This window comes from Salmo salar, chromosome ssa03 (assembly GCF_905237065.1).
Source record: "Salmo salar chromosome ssa03, Ssal_v3.1, whole genome shotgun sequence".
NCBI classification, from domain to species: Eukaryota; Metazoa; Chordata; class Actinopteri; order Salmoniformes; family Salmonidae; genus Salmo; species Salmo salar.
Genome location: NC_059444.1, coordinates 960,631 through 984,603, shown reverse-complemented (window position 1 = coordinate 984,603; position 23,973 = coordinate 960,631). Strand labels below are relative to the sequence as shown.

The 23,973-nt window shown below is 43.4% G+C and overlaps 1 protein-coding gene across 5 annotated transcripts in view; it reads left to right on the top strand.

The window, feature by feature from the left end:
• LOC106595987 (V-type proton ATPase subunit H) overlaps window positions 1-23,973 on the top strand; it is a 65,697-nt gene that overhangs the window by 12,709 nt on the left and 29,015 nt on the right. For 3 of the 5 annotated variants that reach the window (XM_045714358.1, XM_045714359.1, XM_045714360.1), the window contains exons 4-8: window positions 7,852-7,941; window positions 9,795-9,908; window positions 10,374-10,478; window positions 13,745-13,801; window positions 22,234-22,331. In XM_045714358.1, the coding sequence (XP_045570314.1) occupies window positions 7,852-7,941; window positions 9,795-9,908; window positions 10,374-10,478; window positions 13,745-13,801; window positions 22,234-22,331 (464 nt within the window). The remainder of the gene's footprint in view (window positions 1-7,851; window positions 7,942-9,794; window positions 9,909-10,373; window positions 10,479-13,744; window positions 13,802-22,233; window positions 22,332-23,973) is intronic. The other 2 variants (XM_045714361.1, XM_045714362.1) reach the window with 1 other exon arrangement.

Here is a 23,973-nt window from a genome sequence, read left to right as displayed (position 1 = left end):
ATCCTTTAGATGTTTCTACAACTTGATTGGAGTCCACCTGTGGTAAATTCCTAACTGAGCAATCGAGGGAGAAGGACCTTGGTCAGGGAGGTGACCAAGCACCCAGTGGTCAATCTAAAAGAGCTCCAGAGTTCCTCTGTAGAGATGGGAGAACCTTCCAGAAGGACAACCATCTCTGCAGCACTCCACCAATCAGGCCTTTATGGTAGAGTGGCCAGATGGAAGCCACTCCTCAGTAAAAGGCACATGACAGCCATCTTGGAGTTTGCCAAAAGGCACCTAAAGAAACAAGATTCTCTGGTCTGATGAAACCAAGCTTGAACTCTTTGGCCTGAATGCCAAGCGTCATGTCAGGAGGAAACCTGGCACCATCCCTACAGTGAAGCATGGTGGTGGCAGCATCATGCTGTGGGGATGTTTTTCAGCGGCAGGGATTGGGAGACTAGTCAGGATCGAGAGAAAGATGAACGGAGCAAAGTACAGAGAGATCCTTGATGAAAACCTGCTCCAGAGCCTCAGGACCTCAGACTGGGGCGAAGGTTCACCTTCCAACAGGACAACAACCCTCAGCACACAGACAAGACAACGCAGGAGTGGCTTCAGTACAAGTCTCTGAATGTCCTTGAGTGGCCCGGCCAGAGCCTGGACTTTAACCCAATCTAACATCTCTGGAGAGACCTGAAAATAGCTATGCAGCGACGCTCCCCATCCAACCTGACAGAGCTTGAGAGGATCAGCAGAGAAGAATGGGAGAAACTCCACAAATACAGGTGTGCCAAGCTTGTAGCGTCATACCCAAGAAGACTTAAGGATGTCATCTCTGCTAAAGGTGCTTCAAAGTACTGAGTAAAGGGTCTGAATACTTATGTAAGTAAATGTAATTTCTGTTTTATTTTTTATAAATGTACAAAAATTGTGCATGTCAAATCAAATGTTTTTGGTCACATACACATGGTTAGCAAATGTTAATGCGAGTGTAGCGAAATGATTGTGCTTCTAGTTCTGAATATGCAGTAATATCTAACAAATTTACAACAACTACCTTATACACACAAGTGTAAAGGGATGAATAAGAATATGTACATATAAATATATGGATGAGTGATGGCCGTGCGGCATAGGCAAGATGCAGTAGATGGTATAGAGTACAGTATATACATATGAGATGAGTTATGTAGGATATGTAAACATTATTAATTGTTATTATTTGTGTTTTATATATAAACTCAGCAAAAAAAGAAACGTCCTCTCACTGTCAACTGCGTTTTATTTTCAACAAACTTAACATGTGTAAATATTTGTATGAACATAAGATAAAACAACCGAGACACAAACTGAACAAGTTCCACAGACATGTGACTAACAGAAATGGATTAATGTGTCCCTGAACAAAGGGGGGGTCAAAATCAAAAGTAACAGTCAGTATCTGGTGTGGCCACCAGCTGCATTAAGTACTGCAGCGCATCTCCTCCTCATGGACTGCACCAGATTTGCCAGTTCTTGCTGTGAGATGTTACGCCGCTCTTCCACTAAGGCACCTGCAAGTTCCCGGACATTTCTGGGGGGAATGGCCCTAGCCCTCACCCTCCGATCCAACAGGTCCCAGATGTGCTCAATGGGATTGAGATCCGGGCTCTTCACTGACCATGGCAGAACACTGGCATTCCTGTCTTGCAGGAAATCAGAATGAGCAGTATGGCTGGTGGCATTGTCATGCTGGAGGGTCATGTCAGGATGAGCCTGCAGGAAGGGTACCGCATGAGGGAGGAGGATGTCTTCCCTGTAACGCACAGCATTGAGATTGCCTGCAATGACAACAAGCTCAGTCCGATGATGCTGTGACACACCGCCCCAGACCATGACGGACCCTCCACCTCCAAATCGATCCCGCTCCAGAGTACAGGCCTCGGTGTAACGCTCATTCCTTCGACGATAAACGCGAATCCGACCATCACCCCTGGTGAGACAAAACCGCGACTTTTTGCCAGTCCTGTCTGGTCCAGCGACGGTGGGTTTGTGCCCATAGGCGACATTGTTGCCGGTGATGTCTGGTGAGGACCTGCCTTACAACAGGCCTACAAGCCCTCAGTCCAGTCTCTCTCAGCCTATTGCGGACAGTCTGAGCACTGATGGAGGGATTGTGCGTTCCTGGTGTAACTCGGGCAGTTGTTGTTGCCATCCTGTACCTGTCCCGCAGGTGTGATGTTCGGATGTACCGATCCTGTGCAGGTGTTGTTACACGTTGTCTGCCACTGCGAGGACGATGTTCGTCCTGTCTCCCTGTAGTGCTGTCTTAGGCGTCTCACAGCATGGACATTGCAATTTATTTCCCTGGCCACATCTGCAGTCCTCATGCCTCCTTGCAGCATGCCTAAGGCACGTTCATGCAGATGAGCAGGGACCCTGGGCATCTTTCTTTTGGTGTTTTTCAGAGTCAGTAGAAAGGCCTCTTTAGTGTCCTAAGTTTTCATAACTGTGACCTTAATTGCCTACCGTCTGTAAGCTGTTAGTGTCTTAACGACCGTTCCACAGGTGCATGTTCATTAATTATTTATGGTTCATTGAACAATCAAGGGAAACAATGTTTAAACCCTTTACAATGAAGATTTGTGAAGTTATTTGGATTTTTATGAATTCTTTAAAAGACAGGGTCCTGAAAAAGGGACGTCTCTTTTTTTGCTGAGTTTATATGAATGTTTTTAATTAATTGGTTAATGAAAAAACACCATACCATATTCCAAAAGCCTTGATAAAATGGCAATTATAGAGGTGCGTACACTAACAAGGGAAATTCTAAACAGAAAGTGAAATTGATTCCAACATTATATAATCAACTTACCTGGACAATGGTGCATGATGTTGTCATGTAGGGGGAAAGCTGCATTGTAGTACCTGGCAGGACCGCTGATGTTGGTAAATTTGAGGATCTTCTGCAGCAGTGTGGACCCAAGAACTCTCTTGAATCACTCCACCATAGCTCTCCTCTCCGTATGCTACATCCACCATTGTGAACCTGAATCCGCACAAATTCAATTATCTCTCCAGTTTAGTGCGTCTCTGAATACTATTTTTCTCCGGCGGGTGTCTTCCTTGTTGTGGTTGTAGATGGTTACTAACAGCTCATCACCCTCTACTGGCCCGGGGTAATATTGGCTAGCTGCCAGCCAAACTGAAGCATGCTGATGCTTTAGGTGTTATCCTAAAGTTGCCACTTTCAAAAAGAACAGGAATGATAATCTATAGTCTGTAGGCTCAATTACAGCTTTATGAGAGAGAGAACAAATACAGTTCTACAGACGGTACACTTTGCTTCTGTCCAGCGAACGTTAGCTTGCTGGCTCACTAGCTAACGTTATGTGTATGATCTGTGTAGTAATATTATTCAAATCAGAAATCCATAGCCTAATGTTAGCTAGCTAGCTAACGTTGAACCTGGTTGGTTAGCTTTAGCTAGCTGCAGGTTCATACTACAGCTATGACAATCAGTTTGTATTGGTTGGTACTAGTATGAGTTGGGATTATGCAGGTTCATTGTTTAGCTAGTTACATATCTAAACACTTCGCCAGATGGTTACGTGACCCATCAAGTTAGCCAGGTGTGTCTGGGGGTGATTATGGCCATCTATTGTATTTCATGAACATGTCTAGACAATAGTGACCCATCCACTTAGCTAGATGTATTAGCATTTCCTACACATGACCCATCAATTTAGACAAGTGTGTCAGATAAGCTTTGTCTAATAATTATAATTGACACTTTCTGCTTTTGATATTGCTACTATGTAAGTAACCATTTCACTGTACTGTGATCACTTTCACAGAACACAGGTGTGATTTTATTTGATATAGTGTGTGTTTACCAGAGACGGTAATGTGAAGAACAGCATGACCTGCACCAAAGTCAGATTAGGATCAAGGCCAAGGACTAGATAAACTGTATTTTAACCTGGAGTTGTTCCTTATTGTAGGCTACTACTTTTACCACTTTTAGTCTTGTAATCTTTGGTTGTTTACTACACTGCTCACTCTGTTTAGCACATGGCCTCACATGTGAATCCTTAAAGAGATGGGTGGGGCTAAGGCTTAACCTGTTAGGGCTAGGGGGCAGCATTGACACGGCTGGATAAAAAACATACCCGATTTTAATCTGGTTACCACTCCTACTCAGTAACTAGAATATGCATATACTTATTACATATGGATAGAAAACACCCTAAATTTTCTAAAACTGTTTGAATGGTGTCTGTGAGTATAACAGAACTCAAATGGCAGGTCAAAACCTGAGAGATTCCTTTACAGGAAGTGGCCTGTCTGACCATTTCTGGAACTTCTTTGCCATCTCTATCATTTACTAAGGATCTCTGCTCTAACGTGACACTTCCCACGTCGTCCATAGGCTCTCAGAGCCCGGGAAAAAGAGAATGTCGTCATTCCAGCCCCAGGCTGAAACACATTATCGCCTTTCTCAAGTGGCCCATCAAGAGACACTAGCTTATGCGCGTGACCCCGACCGCCCCCCGCCTTTGGGATTTTTTCCTCTGTTTGCCGAAAAGGAGATTCCCTGTCGGAATTTTATCGCTTTCTCTACGAGAAAAATGACGTAAAAATTGATTTTAAACAGCGGTTGACATGCTTCGACGTACGGCAATGGAATACTTTGAATTTTATTGTCAGGAATTGCGCCAAGCGCGACACTTCTTTACTATTTCGGATAGTGTCTGGAACGCATGAACAAAACGCCGCTTATTCGGATATAACGATGGATTATTTTGGACCAAACCAACATTTGTTATTGAAGTAGACGTCCTGGGTGTGCATTCTGACGAAGACAACAAAAGGTAATGACATTTTTATAATAGTAAATATGATTATGGTGAGTGCTAAACTTGCCGGGTGTCTAAATAGCGAGCCCGTGATGCCTGGGCTATGTACTTAGAATATTGCAAAATGTGCTTTCACCAAAAAGCTATTTTAAAATCGGACATATCGAGTGCATAGAGGAGGTCTGTATCTATAATTCTTAAAATAATTGTTATGCTTTTTGTGAACGTTTATCGTGAGTAATTTAGTAAAATGTTAGCGAATTCCCGTAAGTTTGCGGGGGTATGCTAGTTCTGAACGTCACATGCTAATGTAAAAAGCTGGTTTTTGATATAAATATGAACTTGATTGAACAAAACATGCATGTATTGTATAACATAATGTCCTAGGGTTGTCATCTGATGAAGATCATCAAAGGTGAGTGCTGCATTTAGCTGTCTTCTGGGTTTTGGTGACATTATATGCTGGCTTGAAAAATGGGTGTCTGATTATTTCTGGCTTGGTACTCTGCTGACATAATCTAATGTTTTGCTTTCGTTGTAAAGCCTTTTTGAAATCGGACAGTGTGGTTAGATTAACGAGAGTCTTATCTTTAAATGGCTGTAAAATAGTCATATGTTTGAGAAATTGAAGTAATAGGATTTTGAAGATTTTGAAAATCGCGCCACAGGCTGGCAGTGGCTGTTACGTAGGTGGGACGAATTCGTCCCGCCGGTCCCATAGAGGTTAAGAGGGTGTGAACGATGCTGAATGGGTGTAGACAAAGAGCTCTCCAGTAGTAGTACCAAAACATTCAAGGGCCATTTTCTCAACTTTCAAAGCGGAATTACATTCCCGTTGTTCTTCAACTGCATTGCATGATATACCATTTTCTAGCTCATTTCAAATGTTGCTACATAACATCGAGGTGGTCGGTTACATATTGAAGGGCATGTATCACCAGCAAAGAAATTAGTATAATTTCACTTTGCGTGTGAGATCCATTCAGCACAGACAGGGCTGATTCGGCTTAGCCAGCCATTTATTTCTTAACCCAATGAGTCCCACTGTAATGCCTGATCCCGACGAGGCTCTCGGCCGGGTCTTTTAACAAAAACTTCTGTTTGAACCTCACACCTATTAAAAGCTATGTATGAAAAGCGGAGACTCACGCACATGTACACGTTTTGCTCTGATGCTCACAAGGTAATGGGTTCTTCTACATAGAGGATCTTAGGAAATCCCAGGACATAGTGTCTAGAATACTGTAATAAGCTCACACATATTTGCTGTCACAAACTACATACAGTTGTCACTGGCTAGTTGGGTATTAATTTCCCACTGAGTAAACAATGTCTGTACTTACAGCATTCATATAAATAAATACAAAATCTTTTTGTTTTTGTTTTGGACCTTATTTCTTTTGACATTTGTCAATAAAATAAATGTTTTTAACTGTTTTGTGTTGTACCTGTAACCCTGATTATCCTGAAAAGAATATGGTACAATCCTTAATATAAGGGCTGGACATGCAGCTAAATGGAAAACTGATTTAGCTGGGGCCTCAGGACTAATGGGGTTAATATGCTGTACGGCTTTTTACCACTGCCTCTGGGCTTTGCTGTACCACTGCCTCTGGGCTTTTCTGTACCACTGCCTCTGGGCTTTGCTGTACCACTGCCTCTGGGCTTTTCTGTACCACTGCCTCTGGGCTTTTCTGTACCACTGCCTCTGGGCTTTTCTGTACCACTGCCTCTGGGCTTTGCTGTACCACTGCCTCTGGGCTTTTGCTGTACCACTGCCTCCTGTACCACCTCTGGGCTTTTCTGTACCACTGCCTCTGGGCTTTGCTGTACCACTGCCTCTGGGCTTTGCTGTACCACTGCCTCTGGGCTTTTCTGTACCACTGCCTCTGGGCTTTTCTGTACCACTGCCTCTGGGCTTTTCTGTACCACTGCCTCTGGGCTTTGCTGTACCACTGCCTCTGGGCTTTTCTGTAATGCCTTACTGCCTCTGGGCTTTTCTGTACCACTGCCTCTGGGCTTTTCTGTACCACTGCCAAATGAACCATCATGAGTAAGAAACCATGAAAATATTTCAATAAAACCCTATGTAATCTATAAAAACTGTGACAGAAAATGGATGATTTGCTGTATGGATGAGATGGAGGTCATTACCACTAAACAAAGTAATAGGGAAATGTTAGGTGTGAGGCTTTAACGGTAAGGCAGCCTGTTCCTCATCAGTTGACTGTCACTTCGTTCCATCACGCCACACACACACACACCTGCCTGATCCATGCTGAAGGGCATAGGCCCAACCAATCAGAATAATCCCCCCCCCACAAAAGGGCATTATTGTAGACAGAAATGCTCCTCAGTTTCATCAGCTGTCTGGTTGGCTGGTCTCAGACGATCCCGCAGGTGAAGAAGCCGGATGTGGAGGTCGTGGTTACACGTGGTCTGCGGTTGTAAGGCCGGTTGTACGTACTGCCATATTCTCTACAACGTTGGAGGCGGCTTATGGTAGAGAAATTAACATTAAATTCTCTGGCAACAGTTCTGGTGGACATTCCTTCAGTCAGCATGCCAATTGCACGCTCCCTTCTCCTTTAAACTGCACATTTTAGAGTGGCCTTTTATTGTCCCCAGCACAAGGTGCACCTGTGTAATGACCATGCTGTTTTAATCAGCTTATTGATATGCCCCACCTGTCAGGTGGATGGATTATTATTATTATTATCTCTCAAAGGAGAAATGAGCTTTTAGTCCGTATGGAGCATTTCTGGGATCTTTTATTTCGGCTCGTGAAACATGGGGACCAACACTTTTTATATATGTTGTATTTCTGTTTTTTGTTCAGTGTGTTTTTTCGATTTTCTTCAACCACATGTTTTGGGGGTTGAGGGCCAATAGTGGGAGATTAGCATCGTATATATCACTGTTTTAATCGCTTCATAATCAACACAGGATAACGGTTGACATCGCCCAACCCTAGTACATCTGTAGAGTGTTAGTAACGTGTGTATATATATATTGTGTGTATTTCCAGTGTGCCAAGACGTTCCTGAACCTGATGGCTCACATCTCTAAGGAGCAGACAGTCCAGTACATCCTCACTCTAATTGATGATACCCTGCAGGTAACACACATGTTCACACTTAACCTAGAGATACAAAGATACCTTAGCAACCTTTTTCTGAATCATCTGTTTTTACTGGACTTCCTCCCTGAATCTCACTGGTGGACAGATATTACTGTTAGATTTGTACCTTGTCAGCTCGGGGAAGAACTGTCATTCTGCCCTTGAACAAGGCAGTTAACCCCACTGTTCCTAGGCCGTCATTGAAAATAAGAATTTGTTCTTAACTGACTTGCCTAGTTAAATAAAGATAAAATAAAAATAAACTTTGATCTGGGGATGTGAATGTGGAAGGAACCGGTCCAAAAAGTTTTAAATATAGAGACCCGTTCCGAATGGACCCGAGGACAACTAGACCCATTCCGTATAGACCTGGTCGGGTTCAGACCCTATCTGAGTGAGGGAATCAGCAGAAAAGCTTTTTTTTTTTTTAAGCTACTTTGTCAGCTCCGGTTAACAAAGTGCGAGAGGGAGAGCGGTGCCGCTCTAGAAGGTGGGGGAGGGGCCATACTCTGAGCAAGTGACATGGGGAGCAGGGAGGAGAGAGACGGTAACCAACCAACTCACACTGCAGTAGAGTAATAGCTGCCATAGCTAGGTTATTTATCATCAAATATGATTACGAAGTACTTGTCTTGACTGCATCCAACCGGGAGAAGCTAGTTAAGCTAGCTACCGTTAGCTAGCTAGGCTAACTAATCCTACAGTTCCAGATAACAACAACTCCATTCAGAATATAAAGTAGCAGCCGACCTGTTGGCTCTTGGTTGTAGCCTGTCCTTCTCCTTTAACTTTTAATGCTTCTAATCTTCCATTGATTAGATTTCTCCTAACTTTTATCACACGGAGGCTGTAGAACTGTAGCCTACGGCAGCTTTGACTCATGGGGCGGCAGCGTAGCCTAGTGGTTAGAGCATTGGACTAGTAACTGAAAGGTTGTAAGTTCGAATCCCCGAGATGACAAGGTAAAAATCTGTCGTTCTGCCCCTGAACAAGGCAGTTAACCCACTGTTCCTAGGCCGTCATTGTAAATAAGAATTTGTTCTTAACTGACTTGCCTTGTTCTGTTGACACTTTACTCTCATGAAAAGCCAAGAGCAGCAGCAGCATCAATGATAACGTTTCTCTCTGCTGCAGCAGTCGCGTTCGGATCTGTATGTGCCTTTCCGAAGAAGTCAGTTAAAATGAGCCAGACCCGAGACCTGTGACAGTCAGATCAGATCCGACCCAGACCTGTGACATTATTTTGGATCCAGACCCAGTCGCTGGGGAACTAGAGCTCTCCTCGTTGGGGAGCCAGAGCTCTCCTCGCTGGGCCGTTGGGGAGCCAGAGCTCTCCTCGCTGGGGAACTAGAGCTCTCCTCGCTGGGCCGCTGGGGAACTAGAGCTCTCCTCGCTGGGGAACTAGAGCTCTCCTCGCTGGGGAACTAGAGCTCTCCTCGCTGGGGAACTAGAGCTCTCCTCGCTGGGGAACTAGAGCTCTCCTCGCTGGGGAACTAGAGCTCTCCTCGCTGGGCCGTTGGGGAACTAGAGCTCTCCTCGCTGGGCCGTTGGGGAACTAGAGCTCTCCTAGCTGGGGAACTAGAGCTCCCCGCGCTGGGGAACTAGAGCTCTCCTCGCTGGGCGTTGGGGAACTAGAGCTCTCCTCGCTGGGCCGTTGGGGAACTAGAGCTCTCCTCGCTGGGCCGTTGGGGAACTAGAGCTCTCGCTCGGAGCTACTCTCCTAGCTGGGGAACTAGAGCTCCCCGCGCTGGGGAACTAGAGCTCTCCTCGCTGGGCCGTTGGGGAACTGTTCTGTTGTGTTCCTTTAGAACCACTGGAGGTTACAACACTGTTCTGTTGTATTTCTGTAGGAGAATCACCAGAGGGTGAACATCTTCTTCGACTACTCCAAAAAGACCAAGAACACCGCCTGGTCCTACTTTCTGCCCATGCTCAACCGCCAGGACCTGTTCACCGTCCACATGGTTAGTATGACTACGCCACACACTAACCTACAGTTAGCACTGAGGGAGAGCTGGAGGAGAGGGAGAGATGGAGTAGAGGGAGAAAGGGAGGAGAAGAAGAGATGGTGTAGAGGGAGAAAGGGAGAGATGGAGGAGAGAAGCAGAAAAGAGGAGGACAGAGACTATTCAAAGGCAGATTTCGTTAGTCTTCAGAATGACCAGCAGGTTATTACCATGTTGATTGGATTTCCATCTTGTGGCCTTTTGTTATAAAATATTATAAATGGAAGGATTGTTTTGATCTCTCTCTGGGAGAGTAGAGATGCACTTATATATAGTGGAATCTCTGCTGCATTAACATGACTGTGGAAATGGGAAATGGGATTTGAACAATAAGCCATACCATCAGCATTGAGTAGTGAGTGACTTTAATATTGAGCAGGCTCAGGCTGGGCTTTAGGGTCTGACTTGTAGTCTCTCTCCCAGGCGGCCAGGATCATCGCTAAGCTAGCAGCCTGGGGTCGTGACCTGATGGAGGGAAGTGATCTCAACTACTACTTCAACTGGATCAAGACCCAGCTCAGCTCCCAGGTATATAACCCTCTGAACTAAAACCACATGTATATCAGACCCATCTCAGCTCCCAGGTATATAACCCTCCAACCCTCTGAACTAAAATCATATGTGCACTGCCTTTTGAAGTATTCAGACCACCCACAGGAGGTTGGTGGCACCTTAATTGGGGAGGATTGGCTCGTTGTAAAGGCTGGAGCAGAATTTGTGGGATGTATCAAATACATCAAACGTGGTTTCCTTGTGTTTGATGCCATTTGCTCCGTTCCAGCTCCTATGAGCCGTCCTCCCCTCACCAGCCTCCACTGGCACCACCGTCTTTAAAATACCATGTGGAGAACCCTATGGACTGGCCCGCCCGTTCCCCAGACCTGAATCCAATTGAGCACATCTGGGACATCATGTCTCGCTCCATCCACCAACGCCACGTTGCACCACAGACTGTCCAGGAGTTGGCGGATGCTTTAGTCCAGGTCTGGGAGGAGATCCCTCAGGAGACCATCCGCCACCTCATCAGGAGCATGCCCAGGCGTTGTAGGGAGGTCATACAGGCACGTGGAGGCCACACACACTACTGAGCCTCATTTTGACTTGTTTTAAGGACATTACATCAAAGTTGGATCAGCCTGTAGTGTGGTTTTCCACTTTAATTTTGAGTGTGACTCCAAATCCAGACCTCCATGGGTTGATAAATTGGATATCCATTGATTATTTTTGTGTGAAGTATTTAATAAGATTATTTCATTCATTCAGATCTAGGATGTTATTTTAGTGTTCCCTTTATATTTTTGAGCAGTGTGTATACATACATACATACATGCATACATACATACACACATACATACACACATACATACATACATACATACATACATACATACATACATACATACATACATACATACATGCATACACACATACATACACACATACATACATACATGCATACATACATACATACATACATACACACATACATACACACATACATACATACACACATACATACATACATACATACACACACACACATAGTTTAAGTTTACATACACTAAGGTTGGAGTCATTAAAACTCGTTTTTCAACCACTCCACACATTTCTTGATAACAACTATAGTTTTGGCAAGTCGGTTAGGACATCTACTTTGTGCATGACACAAGTCATTTTTCCAACAATTGTTTGCAGACAGTGAATTATAAGTGAAATAATCTATCATAATTCCAGTGGGTCAGAAGTTTACATACACTAAGTTGACTGTGCCTTTAAACAGCTTGGAAAATTCCATAAAATGATGTCATGGCTTTAGAAACTTCTGATAGGCTAACTGACATCATTTGAGTCAATTGGAGGTGTATTTCAAGGCCTACCTTCAAACTCAGTGCCTCTTTGCTTGACATCATGGGAAAATCTAAATAAATCATCCAAGACCAAAGAAGAAAAAAAAAGATTGTAGACCTCCACAAGTCTGGTTCATCCTTGGGAGCAATTTCCAAACGCCTGAAGGTACCATTTTCATCTGTACAAACAATAGTACGCAAGTATAAACACCATGGGACCACGCAGCCGTCATACCGCTCAGGAAGGAGACGTGTTCTGTCTCCTAGAAATTAACGTACTTTGGTGCGAAAAGTGCAAATCAATCCCAGAACAACAGCAAAGGACCTTGTGAAGATGCTGGAGGAAACAGGTACAAAAGTATCTATATCCACAGTAAAACTAGTCCTATATCGACATAACCTGAAAGGCCGCTCAGCAAGGAAGAAGCCACTGCTCCAAAACCGACATAAAAAAGCCAGACTACGGTTTGCAACTGCACATGGGGACAAAGATCATACTTTTTGGAGAAATGTCCTCTGGTCTGATGAAACAAAAATAGAACTGTTTGGCCATAATGACCATCGTTATGTTTGGAGGAAAAAGGGGGGAGGCTTGCAAGCCGAAGAACACCATCCCAACCGTGAAGCACGGGGTGGCAGCATCATGTTGTGGGGATGCTTTGCTGCAGGAGGTACTGGTGCACTTCACAAAATAGATGGCATCATGAGGATGGAAAATTATGTGGATATATTGAAGCAACATCTCAAAACATCAGTCAGGAAGTTAAAGCTTGGTCGCAAATGGGTCTTTCAAATGGACAATGACCCCAAGCATACTTCCAAAGTTGTGGCAAAATGGCTTAAGGACAACAAAGTCAAGGTATTGGAGTGGCCATCACAAAGCCCTGACCTGAATCACATAGAAAATGTGTGGGCAGAACTGAAAAAGTGTGTGCGAGCAAGGAGGCCTACAAACCTGACTCAGTTACACCAGCTCTGTCAGGAGGAATGGGCCAAAATTCACCCAACTTATTGTGGGAAGCTTGTGGAAGGCTACCTGAAACATTTGACCCAAGTTAAACAATTTAAAGGCAATGCTACCAAATACTAATTGAGTTTATGTAAACTTCTGACCCACTGGGAATGTGATGGAAGAAATAAATATATATATTGTAACAGCCTCTTAGGGCAAATGACAGCTGTTTAACAGTCTGATGGCTTTGAGACTGAAAAACAGCTTCTGTCTCTTGGTCCAGCTTTGATGCACCTGTACTGACCTCGCCTTCTGGATGGTAGCGGGGTGAACAGGCAGTGGCTCGGGTGGTTGTTGTCCTTGATGATCTTTTTGGCCTTCCTGTGACATCGGGTGGTGTAGGTGTCCTGGAGGGCAGGTAGTTTGCCCCCGGTGATGCGTTGTGCAGACCGCACCACCCTCTGGAGAGCCTTACGGTTGTGGGCGGAGCAGTTGCCGTACCAGGCGGTGATGCAACCCGACAGGATGCTCTCAATTGTGCATCTGTAAAAACTTTGAGGGTCTTAGGGGCCAAGCCGGATTTCTTCAGCCTCCTGTGTGTGAGTGGACCATTTCAGATTGTCAGTGATGTGTACACAGAGGAACTTGAAGCTTTCCACCTTCTCCACTGCGGCCCTGTCGATGTGGATAGGGGCATGGTCTCTCACACGGACACCGCGCACACGTGCCCCTATCCACATCGACGGGGCCGATCTCTGAAATGGTCCACCCACACAGTGTTGTGAAGAAGGCACAGCAGCGTCTCTTCAACCTCAGGAGGCTGAAGATATCTGGCTTGGCCCCTGAGTCTCTCCTCTCTCACACACACACACACACACACACACACACACACACACACACACACACACACACACACACACACAAAGTACTTCGTCCAGAGCCCAGTCATCTAAGCCAGTCACATGGCTCCTTGTCTGTGTTTTGTCTTCCATTAGAAGCTTCATGGTACAGGTCCAGATTCCTCAGGACAAGGCACTATATCCCCCAGTGAAGTGAGTATGACGGAGTGATGAAGACGATGATGATTCGTCCTAACGCTGCTAACTCTCTCTAATCAACTCTCTATTGGGCTCTTTGCTGTCTCTCTCTGCTGCTTCTGTTCTGTTACAATGGAGGTGCGGAGACATCAGCCAGTCAGGCTGGAAACTAGGCGTATTTCGCGCGTCACTAATTCAAAGGAGAGAAATTTGAACGTTAACTTTTTTTTTTTTTTTTTTTTTATGCCTTTTTTTGGCATAAATGCCTTCTGGAACATGTGAACTTTTCATGTGCCTTAATAACAAAATTGTATTACATCCTTCAATACGAATAAAATGGTTAAATTACGAGTCAAGTTGGAAAAAGTCAGGAACCTTCCCGCTAGCCATGATTGGCTGAGATAATGGATGGGCTGGACATGCCTAGAAAACGAGTTCGGATTGGTTTACACTTTCAGTATCCTGTGTATACACTTTTACAGAACACAGGTGTGATTTTATTTGATATAGTGTGTGTTTACCGGAGACTGAAATGTGAAGAACAACATGACCTGCACCAAAGTCAGATTAGGATATATCGTTAGGCCAACGAGACATTGTCCAACTTCTAAAATTCTCAGGTTGAATGCCCAGCTTTTATTTCGTCACACTATTTTCTGTAATTAGCTCGCCATTAACTTGTAAACAATGATGTTGTTGAGTTTATTTTCCAGTAATAATGAATACAAATTATTTAAGACATTGTCAGCTATATGATGTGGCCATTATTTGTACTGGCTAGCCAGCTAACTTAAGGTTAGCTAGCTAGCTAATAAGCTAGAAACTAACCAAAACATTGTTTAGAAAGTGCTTTTAGTTGCCTGGTTTTTCTAGATTGACATTTACTAAATTAATTTTAAACTGATGGGTTTATTGCTGTTAAAATACACCAGTTAGGCCTCCCAGGTGGTGCAGTGGTCTATGGCACTGCTTCGCAGTGCTTGCTGTGCCACCAGAGATTCTGGGTTTGAGCCGGCCGCGACCGGGAGGCCCATGGGGCGGCACACAATTGGCCCAGCGTCGTCCGTGTTAGGGAGGGTTTGGCCGGCAGGGATATCCTTGTCTCATTGCGCACTAGAGACTCCTGTGGCGGACCAGGTGCGGTGCACGCTGGCCAGGTCGCCAGGTGTATGGTGTTTCCTCCGACACATTTGTGCGGCTGGCTTCCGGGTTGGATGTGCATTGTGTCAAGAAGCAGTGCGGCTTGGTTGGGTTGTGTTTCGGAGGACGCACGGCTCTCGACCTTCGCCTCTCCCTAGTTTCATCGCTGCAACTCCCGTATGGACAAGACTGTAACTACCACGAAATTGGGGAGAAAAAAGGGGGTACATTTTTTTTATATTTTTAAATAGACCAGTTATGCTATTTTACCGAGCTGCTGATGTCATGCAGCAGGTCACTTTTGTGTTTTAAACTTTTTCATAATGACAACGACAGAGTGTTCGTGACTGCAACAACAAAATACAGACATGTCGATAGACGTAGTATAAACCAGCCTTTAGTCTTAATCTTTGGTTGTTTAGTACACTACCGTACTCACTGTTTAGCACATGGCCTCACTTGAATCCTTAATAGCCGTACCCTTATCCTAGTCCTCCTCTGTTCCTCTGGTGATGTAGAGGTTAATCCAGGCCCTGCAGTGCCTAGCTCCACTCCTATTCCCCAGGCGCTCTCATTTGTTGACTTCTGTGACCGTAAAAGCCTTGGTTTCTTGCATGTTAACATTAGAAGCCTCCTCCCTAAGTTTGTTTTATTCACTGCTTTAGCACACTCTGCTAACCTGGATGTCCTAGCCGTGTCTGAATCCTGGTTTAGGAAGACCACCAAAACCCCTGTAAATTCCATCCCTAACTATAACATTTTCCGACAAGATAAAACTGCCAAACGGGGCGGAGTTGCGATCTACTGCAGAGAGAGCCTGCAGAGATTCTGTCCTACTATCCAGGTCTGTACCCAAACAATTCGAGCTTCTACTTTTAAAAATCCATCTTTCCAGAAACAAGTCTCTCACCGTTGCCACTTGCTATAGACCCCCCTCTGCCCCCAGCTGTGCCCTGGACACCATATGTGAACTGATTGCCCCCCATCTATCTTCAGAGCTCGGGCTACTAGGTGACCTAAACTGGGACATGCTTAACACCCCGGCCATCCTACAATCCAAGCTTGATGCCCTCAATCTCACACAAATTATCAATGAACCCACCAGGTACAACCCCAAATCCGTAAACACGGGCACCCTCATAGATGTCATCCTAACCAACCTGCCCTCCAAATACACCTCTGCTGTCTTCAACCAGGATCTCAGCGATCTCTGCCTCATTGCCTGCATCCGTAATGGGTCAGCGGTCAAACGACCTCCACTCATCACTGTCAAACGCTCCCTAAAACACTTCAGCGAGCAGGCCTTTCTAATCGACCTGGCCAGGGTATCCTGGAAGGATATTGACCTCATCCCGTCAGTAGAGGATGACTGGTTGTTCTTTAACAGTGCTTTCCTCACCATATTAAATATGCATGCCCCATTCAAAAAATGTTGAACCAGGAACAGATATAGCCCTTGGTTCACTCCAGACCTCCAGGCCAGCACAAAAACATCCTTTGGCGTTCTGCATTAGCATCGAATAGCCCCCGCGATATGCAACTTTTCAGGGAAGGTAGGAACCAATATACACAGGCAATTAGGAAAGCAAAGGCTAACTTTTTCAAACGGAAATTTGCATCCTGTTGTACAAACTCCAAAAAGTTCTGGGACACTGTAAAGTCCATGGAGAATAAGAGCACCTCCTCCCAGCTGCCCACTGCACTGAGGCTAGGAAACACTGTCACCACCGATAAATCCACGATAATTGAGAATTTCAATAAGCATTTTTCTACGGCTGGCCATGCTTTCCACCTGGCTACCCCAACCCCGGTCAACAGCTCTGCACCCCCCACAGCAACTTGCCCAAACCTCCCCCATTTCTACTTCACCCAAATCCAGATAGCTGATGTTCTGAAAGAGCTGCAAAATCTGGACCCCTACAAATCAGTCGGGCTAGACAATCTGGACCCTCTCTTTCTAAAATTATCCATCAATTGTTGCAACCACTATTACTAGCCTGTTAAACCTCTTTCGTATCGTCTGAGATCCCCAAAGATTGGAAAGCTGCAGCGCTCATCCCCCCTCTTCAAAGGGGGAGACACTCTAGACCCAAACTGTTACAGACCTATACAGTGAGGGAAAAAAGTATTTGATCCCCTGCTGATTTTCTACGTTTGCCCACTGACAAAGAAATGATCAGTCTATAATTTTAATGGTAGGTTTATTTGAACAGTGAGAGACAGAATAACAACAAAAATATCCAGAAAAACGCATGTCAAAAATGTTATAAATTGATTTGCATTTTTTCCCTCACTGTATGTAGATATTCCAGAAAAAGTCTTACGTTTCCAGCTACAATAGTCATTTACAACATTAACAATGTCTACACTGTATTTCTGATCAATTTGATGATATTTTAATGGACAAAAAATGTGCTTTTCTTTCAAAAACAAGGACATTTCTAAGTGACCCCAAACTTTTGGATGGTGTTGTACGTAGGGTCACTGTGGGGATGGCGTTATCGATGCACTTATTGATGATGCCAATGACTGATGTGGTGTACTCCTCAATGCCATTGGATGAATCCTGGAACATATTCCAGTCTGTGATAGCAAAGCAGTCCTGTAGCTTAGCATCTGCTTCATCTGACCACTTCTTTATAGACCGAGTCACTGGTGCTTCCTGCTTAAATTTTTGCTTGTAAGCAGGAATCAGGAATTATCAGATTTACCAAATGGAGGGTGAAGGAGAGCTTTGTATGTGTCTCTGTGTGTGGAGTAAAGGTGGTCTGGGGTTTTTATATTTTTTATTTATTTAAAAAAAAATCTCCTCCCCCCCCTTCTGGTTGCACATTGAACATGCTGATAGAAATTTGGTAAGACTGATTTAAGTTTCCCTGCATTAAAGTCCCCGGCTACGAGGATCGCCGCCTCTGGGTGAGCGTTTTCCTGTTTGCTTATGGTGCAATACAGCTCAATCAGTGCGGTCTTAGTGCCAGCATCAGTCTGTGTTTGTATGTAGACAGCTACGAAATATACAGATAAACTCTCTAGGTAGATAGTGTGGTCTACAGCTTATCATGAGATACTCTACCTCAGGTGAGCAAAACCTCGAGACTTCCTTAGATATTGTGCACAAGTTATTTACAAAAAATGTGTAGTCCTCCGCCCCTAACCAGCCAGCTGTATGTTGATAATCTCGTCATTCAGCCACGATTCCGTGACGCATAAGATGTTACAGTTTTGAATGTCCCGTTGGTAGTTTAATCTTCCGTGTAGGTCGTCTATTTTATTTTCGTTTGCTAGCAGAATGAATGGAAGGAAGTGGGGTTTATTCGATCGCCTACAAATTCTCAGAAGGCAGCCCGCCCTCTGGCCCTTTTTCAAATGACTGGGATCTGGGCCTGTTCCCGGGAAAGCAGTATATCATTCACGTCGGACTCGTTAAAGGAAAAAAATTGATTCTGCCAGGCCGTGGTGAGTAATCGCAGTTCCGATGTCCAGAAGTTCTTTCCGGTCGTAAGAGACGGTAGTAGCAACCAAAAAGCTGCGCGTTCGTATCTCATCACGGTCAATTTTAGCTAATTAGCAACTACTTACTACATTTTGCAACTACTTAGCATGTTAGCTAACCCTGCCCCTATCCTTAACCCTTTACCCGAACTCCGATATTGCTTGTCCAAATTCCATTATTTTACTTTTAGATTTGTTTGTATAGTTAGATATTACTGCACTGTTGGAGCTAGGAGCACAACCCGAATAAAATCTGAAAAATGTGTATACGACCAATAAAATATGATTTAACCTTTAACCCTAGCCTAGCTAACGTTAGCCACTGGCAAATTTGCGTGATTTATTCTCAGTCTCGGAGATCATCTTAATAACCCAACCAATCACTGTCTAAGACCTGCTGTTGTTACTGCTACTACTACTGCTGCTGCTGCTGTTACTACTACTACTACTACTACTACTACTGCTGCTGCTGTTACTACTACTACTGCTGCTGTTACTACTGCTACTACTACTTTCTGCTGCTGCTGCTGCTGCTGCTACTACTGCTGCTGCTGTTACTACTGCTACTACTACTTTCTGCTGCTGCTGCTGCTACTACTGCTGCTGCTGCTACTACTGCTGCTGCTGCTACTACTACTGCTGCTGCTTCTGTTACTACTGTTACTACTACTACTACTACTACTACTACTGTTACTACTACTGTTCTACTACTGTTACTACTACTACTGCTGATGTTACTACTACTACTACTGTTACTACTGCTGTTACTACTGCTGCTGCTGTTACTGCTACTACTGCTGTTACTACTACTACTACTACTACTACTACTACTACTACTACTGCTGTTACTACTACTACTACTACTACTATTGCTGTTACTACTACTACTGTTGTTACTACTACTACTACTACTACTGCTGTTACTACTACTGCTGTTACTACTACTGCTGCTACTACTACTGCTGTTACTACTGCTGTTACTACTACTACTGCTGTTACTACTGCTGTTACTACTACTACTGCTGTTACTACTACTACTACTACTACTACTACTGCTGTTACTACTACTACTGCTGCTGCTGCTGCTACTACTACTGCTGCTGCTGTTACTACTACTACTGCTGCTGCTGTTACTACTACTACTACTACTGCTGTTACTACTACTACTACTACTGCTGTTACTACTACTACTACTACTGCTGTTACTACTACTACTGCTACTACTGCTGTTACTACTACTACTGCTGTTACTACTACTACTACTACTACTGCTGTTACTACTACTGCTACTGCTGCTGTTACTATTACTACTGCTGTTACTGCTACTGTTACTACTATTACTACTGCTTTTACTACTGCTACTACTGCTGCTGTTACTACTGCTACTACTGCTGCTGTTACTACTGCTACTACTGCTGTTACTATTACTACTACTACTGCTGTTACTACTACTGCTGTTACTACTGCTACTACTGCTGCTGTTACTACTGCTACTACTGCTGCTGTTACTATTACTACTACTACTGCTGCTGCTGTTACTACTACTACTACTACTACTACTACTGCTGTTACTACTACTGCTGTTACTACTGCTACTACTGCTGCTGTTACTACTGCTACTACTGCTGCTGTTACTATTACTACTGCTGCTGCTGTTACTACTACTACTACTACTGCTGTTACTACTGCTGTTACTACTACTGCTGTTACTACTACTACTACTACTACTGCTGTTACTACTACTGCTGTTACTACTACTACCTACTACTACTACTACTGCTGTTACTAACTACCACTACTACTACCACTGCTGTTACTACTACCACTACTACTGCTACTACCACCACCGCTGTTACCACCACCACTGCCACTACCACCGCGCTGTTACTACCACTACTACTACTGCTGCTGCTACTACCGCTGTAACCACCACTACCACTACTACCGCTGTTACTACTCACCGCTGTTACTACTACTACTACTACCACCACTGCTGTTACCACCACTACCACTACTACTGCTACCACTACCACCGCTGTTACCACTACTGCCGCTGTTACTACCACACTGCTGCTACCACTACCACTGCTGTTACCACTACCACTACTGCTGTTACCACTACTACTGCTACCACTGCTGTTACTACTACCACGCTGCTGTTACTATTACTACTGCTGTTACTACTGCTGTTACTACTGCTACTACTACTGCTGTTACTACTGCTACTACTACTGCTGTTACTACTGCTGCTGTTACTATTACTACTGCTGTTACTACTATTACTACTGCTTCTACTGCTGCTGTTACTACTGCTGCTGCTACTACTGCTGCTGTTACTACTATTACTACTGCTGTTACTACTACTACTACTACTGCTTCTGTTACTACTGCTACTGCTGCTGTTACTACTACTGTTACCACTACTACTGCTGCTGTTACTACTGCTACTGCTGTTACTACTACTACTGCTGATGCTACTACTGCTGATGCTACTACTGCTGCTGTTACTACTACTACTACTACTACTACTACTACTACTACTGATGCTACTACTGCTGATGCTACTACTGCTGCTGTTACTACTACTACTACTACTACTACTACTACTGCTACTGCTGCTGTTACTACTGCTACTGCTGCTGTTACTACTACTACTACTACTGCTGTTACTACTACTACTACTACTACTACCACTACTGCTACTGCTGCTGTTACTACTGCTACTGCTGCTGTTACTACTGCTACTGCTGCTGTTACTACTACTACTGCTGTTACTACTACTGCTGATGCTACTACTGCTGACGCTACTACTGCTGATGCTACTACTACTGCTGATGCTGTTACTACTACTACTACTACTGCTGCTGCTGTTACTACTACTACTACTACTACTACTACTACTACTGCTGCTGTTACTACTGCTGCTGCTGTTACTGCTGCTACTGTTACTACTACTACTACTACTACTGCTGCTGTTGCTACTGCTGTTACTGTTAGTACTACTACTGTTACTACTACTACTACTACTACTACTACTACTGCTTCTACTACTACTGCTGCTGTTACTACTACTACTGCTGCTGCTGTTACTACTACTAGTACTGCTACATCTACTATTATTGCTGCTGCTGCTACTACTACTACTACTACTGTTACTACTGCTGTTACTACTAGTACTACTACATCTACTACTATTGCTGCTATTGCTGCTGCTACTACTACTACTACTACTACTACTGTTACTACTGCTGTTACTACTAGTACTACTACATCTACTACTATTGCTGCTATTGCTGCTGCTGTTGCTACTACTACTACTACTGCTGTTACTACTACTACTACTACTAGTACTACTACATCTACTACTATTGCTGCTATTGCTGCTGCTTCTGTTGCTCTCAGGATGTCTCTCCTCCCTCAGTTTCTCACTCCCTTCCTGATCCTTTTATGAAACACCTAACAGATTAATTGTATCTATTTTCTCCTCCGCTTTCTTTGCTCAGGTCCTTGAGGGGACACGTCCCTGTCTGTCTGTTCTGTAATGTTACACTCTTTGTCTAGCATGGTTCAGCGGGGTGCATGGTGCTCGTGGTTGCAGATGGTATGCCTGGTTACTATTGAGCTGTTACTGTCAAGCACTGTGACTGTTTTTGTTAAATGGGCTATATAAATAAAGATGGATTTGATTGAGGTTGGTGATGTTGAACACACCTGTTTCAGAATGGAAGAGCAGGTATCTCCAAATCCCTGCCTGTGTTTCCCTGACCAGTCTTACTAACAGTTTGTGTGTGTGTGTGTCTGTTCTCCCCTTGCAGAGCTCTCAGTATGTGCAGTGTGTGGCTGGCTGTCTCCAGCTGATGCTGAGGGTGAATGAGTACAGGTTTGCCTGGGTGGAGGCTGACGGGGTGAACTGGTGAGTCTCTGGGTCTGCTACATCTACTATTACTACTACTATTCTCTGGATACTATTACTACATCTAATACTAATACTACATCTACTATTACTATTCTCTGGATACTATTACATTTATTACTACTGACTACTAGTCTATTCATACCATTACTACATCTAATACTATTACTACTACTCGGGATAATATTACTACAGCAAGTACTATTACTACTACTCGGGATAATACTACATCAAGTATTATTACTACTATTCTCTGGATACTATTACTACATTTAATACTATTACTACTAGTCTCTGGGTACTATTACTACATCTATTACTACTAGTCTCTAGATGCTATTACTACATCTAATACTACATCTAATACTATTACTAGTCTCTGGGTACTATTACTACATCTAATACTAATACTACATCTAATACTATTACTACTAGTCTCTGGATACTATTACTACATCTAATACTAATACTACATCTAATACTATTACTACATCCATTACTATTACTACTAGTCTCTGGTTACTATTACTACATCTAATACTATTACTACATATAATACTATTACTACATCTAATACTAATACTACATCTAATACTATTACTACTAGTCTCTGGATACTATTACTACATCTAATACTATTACTACATCTAATACTATTACTACTAGTCTCTAGATGCTATTACTACATCTAATACTATTACTACATCTAATACTATTACTACATCTAATATTATTACTACTAGTCTCTGGGTACTATTACTACATCTAATACTATTACTACTAGTCTCTGGGTACTATTACTACATCTAATACTATTACTACATCTATTACTATTACTACATCTATTACTACATCTATTACTACATCTAATACTATTACTACATCTAATACTATTACTACATCTAATACTATTACTACTAGTCCTAGATGCTATTACTACATCTAATACTATTACTACATCTAATATCATTACTACTAGTCTCTGGGTACTATTACTACATCTAATACTATTACTACTAGTCTCTGGGTACTATTACTACATCTAATACTAATACTACATCTAATACTATTACTACTAGTCTCTGGGTACTATTACTACATCTAATACTATTACTACATCTATTACTATTACTACATCTATTACTACATCTATTACTATTACTACATCTATTACTACATCTAATACTATTACTACATCTATTACTACATCTAATACTATTACTACTAGTCTCTGGATACTATTACTACATCTAATACTATTACTACTAGTCTCTAGATTCTAATACTACTGAGTATTAACATGTATCTGTTAGAAATATCCAGTGATTTAACAATGCTATTACAATACTGAACAAAAATAGAAATGCAACATGCAACAATTTAAATGATTTCACTCGGTTCATATAAGGAAGTCAGTCAATTGAAATAAATTCATTAGGCCCTAACCTATAGATTTCACATGATGGGCAGGGGCATATCCAATGGGTGGGCCTGGGAGTGCATGGGCCCACCCATTGGGGAGCCAGGCCCAGACATTCAGAATGAGTTTTTCCCCACAAGCATTGTTATACAGACAGAAATACTCCTCAGTTTCATCAGCTGTCTGGGTGGCTGGTCTGACGATCCCACAGCCGGATATGGA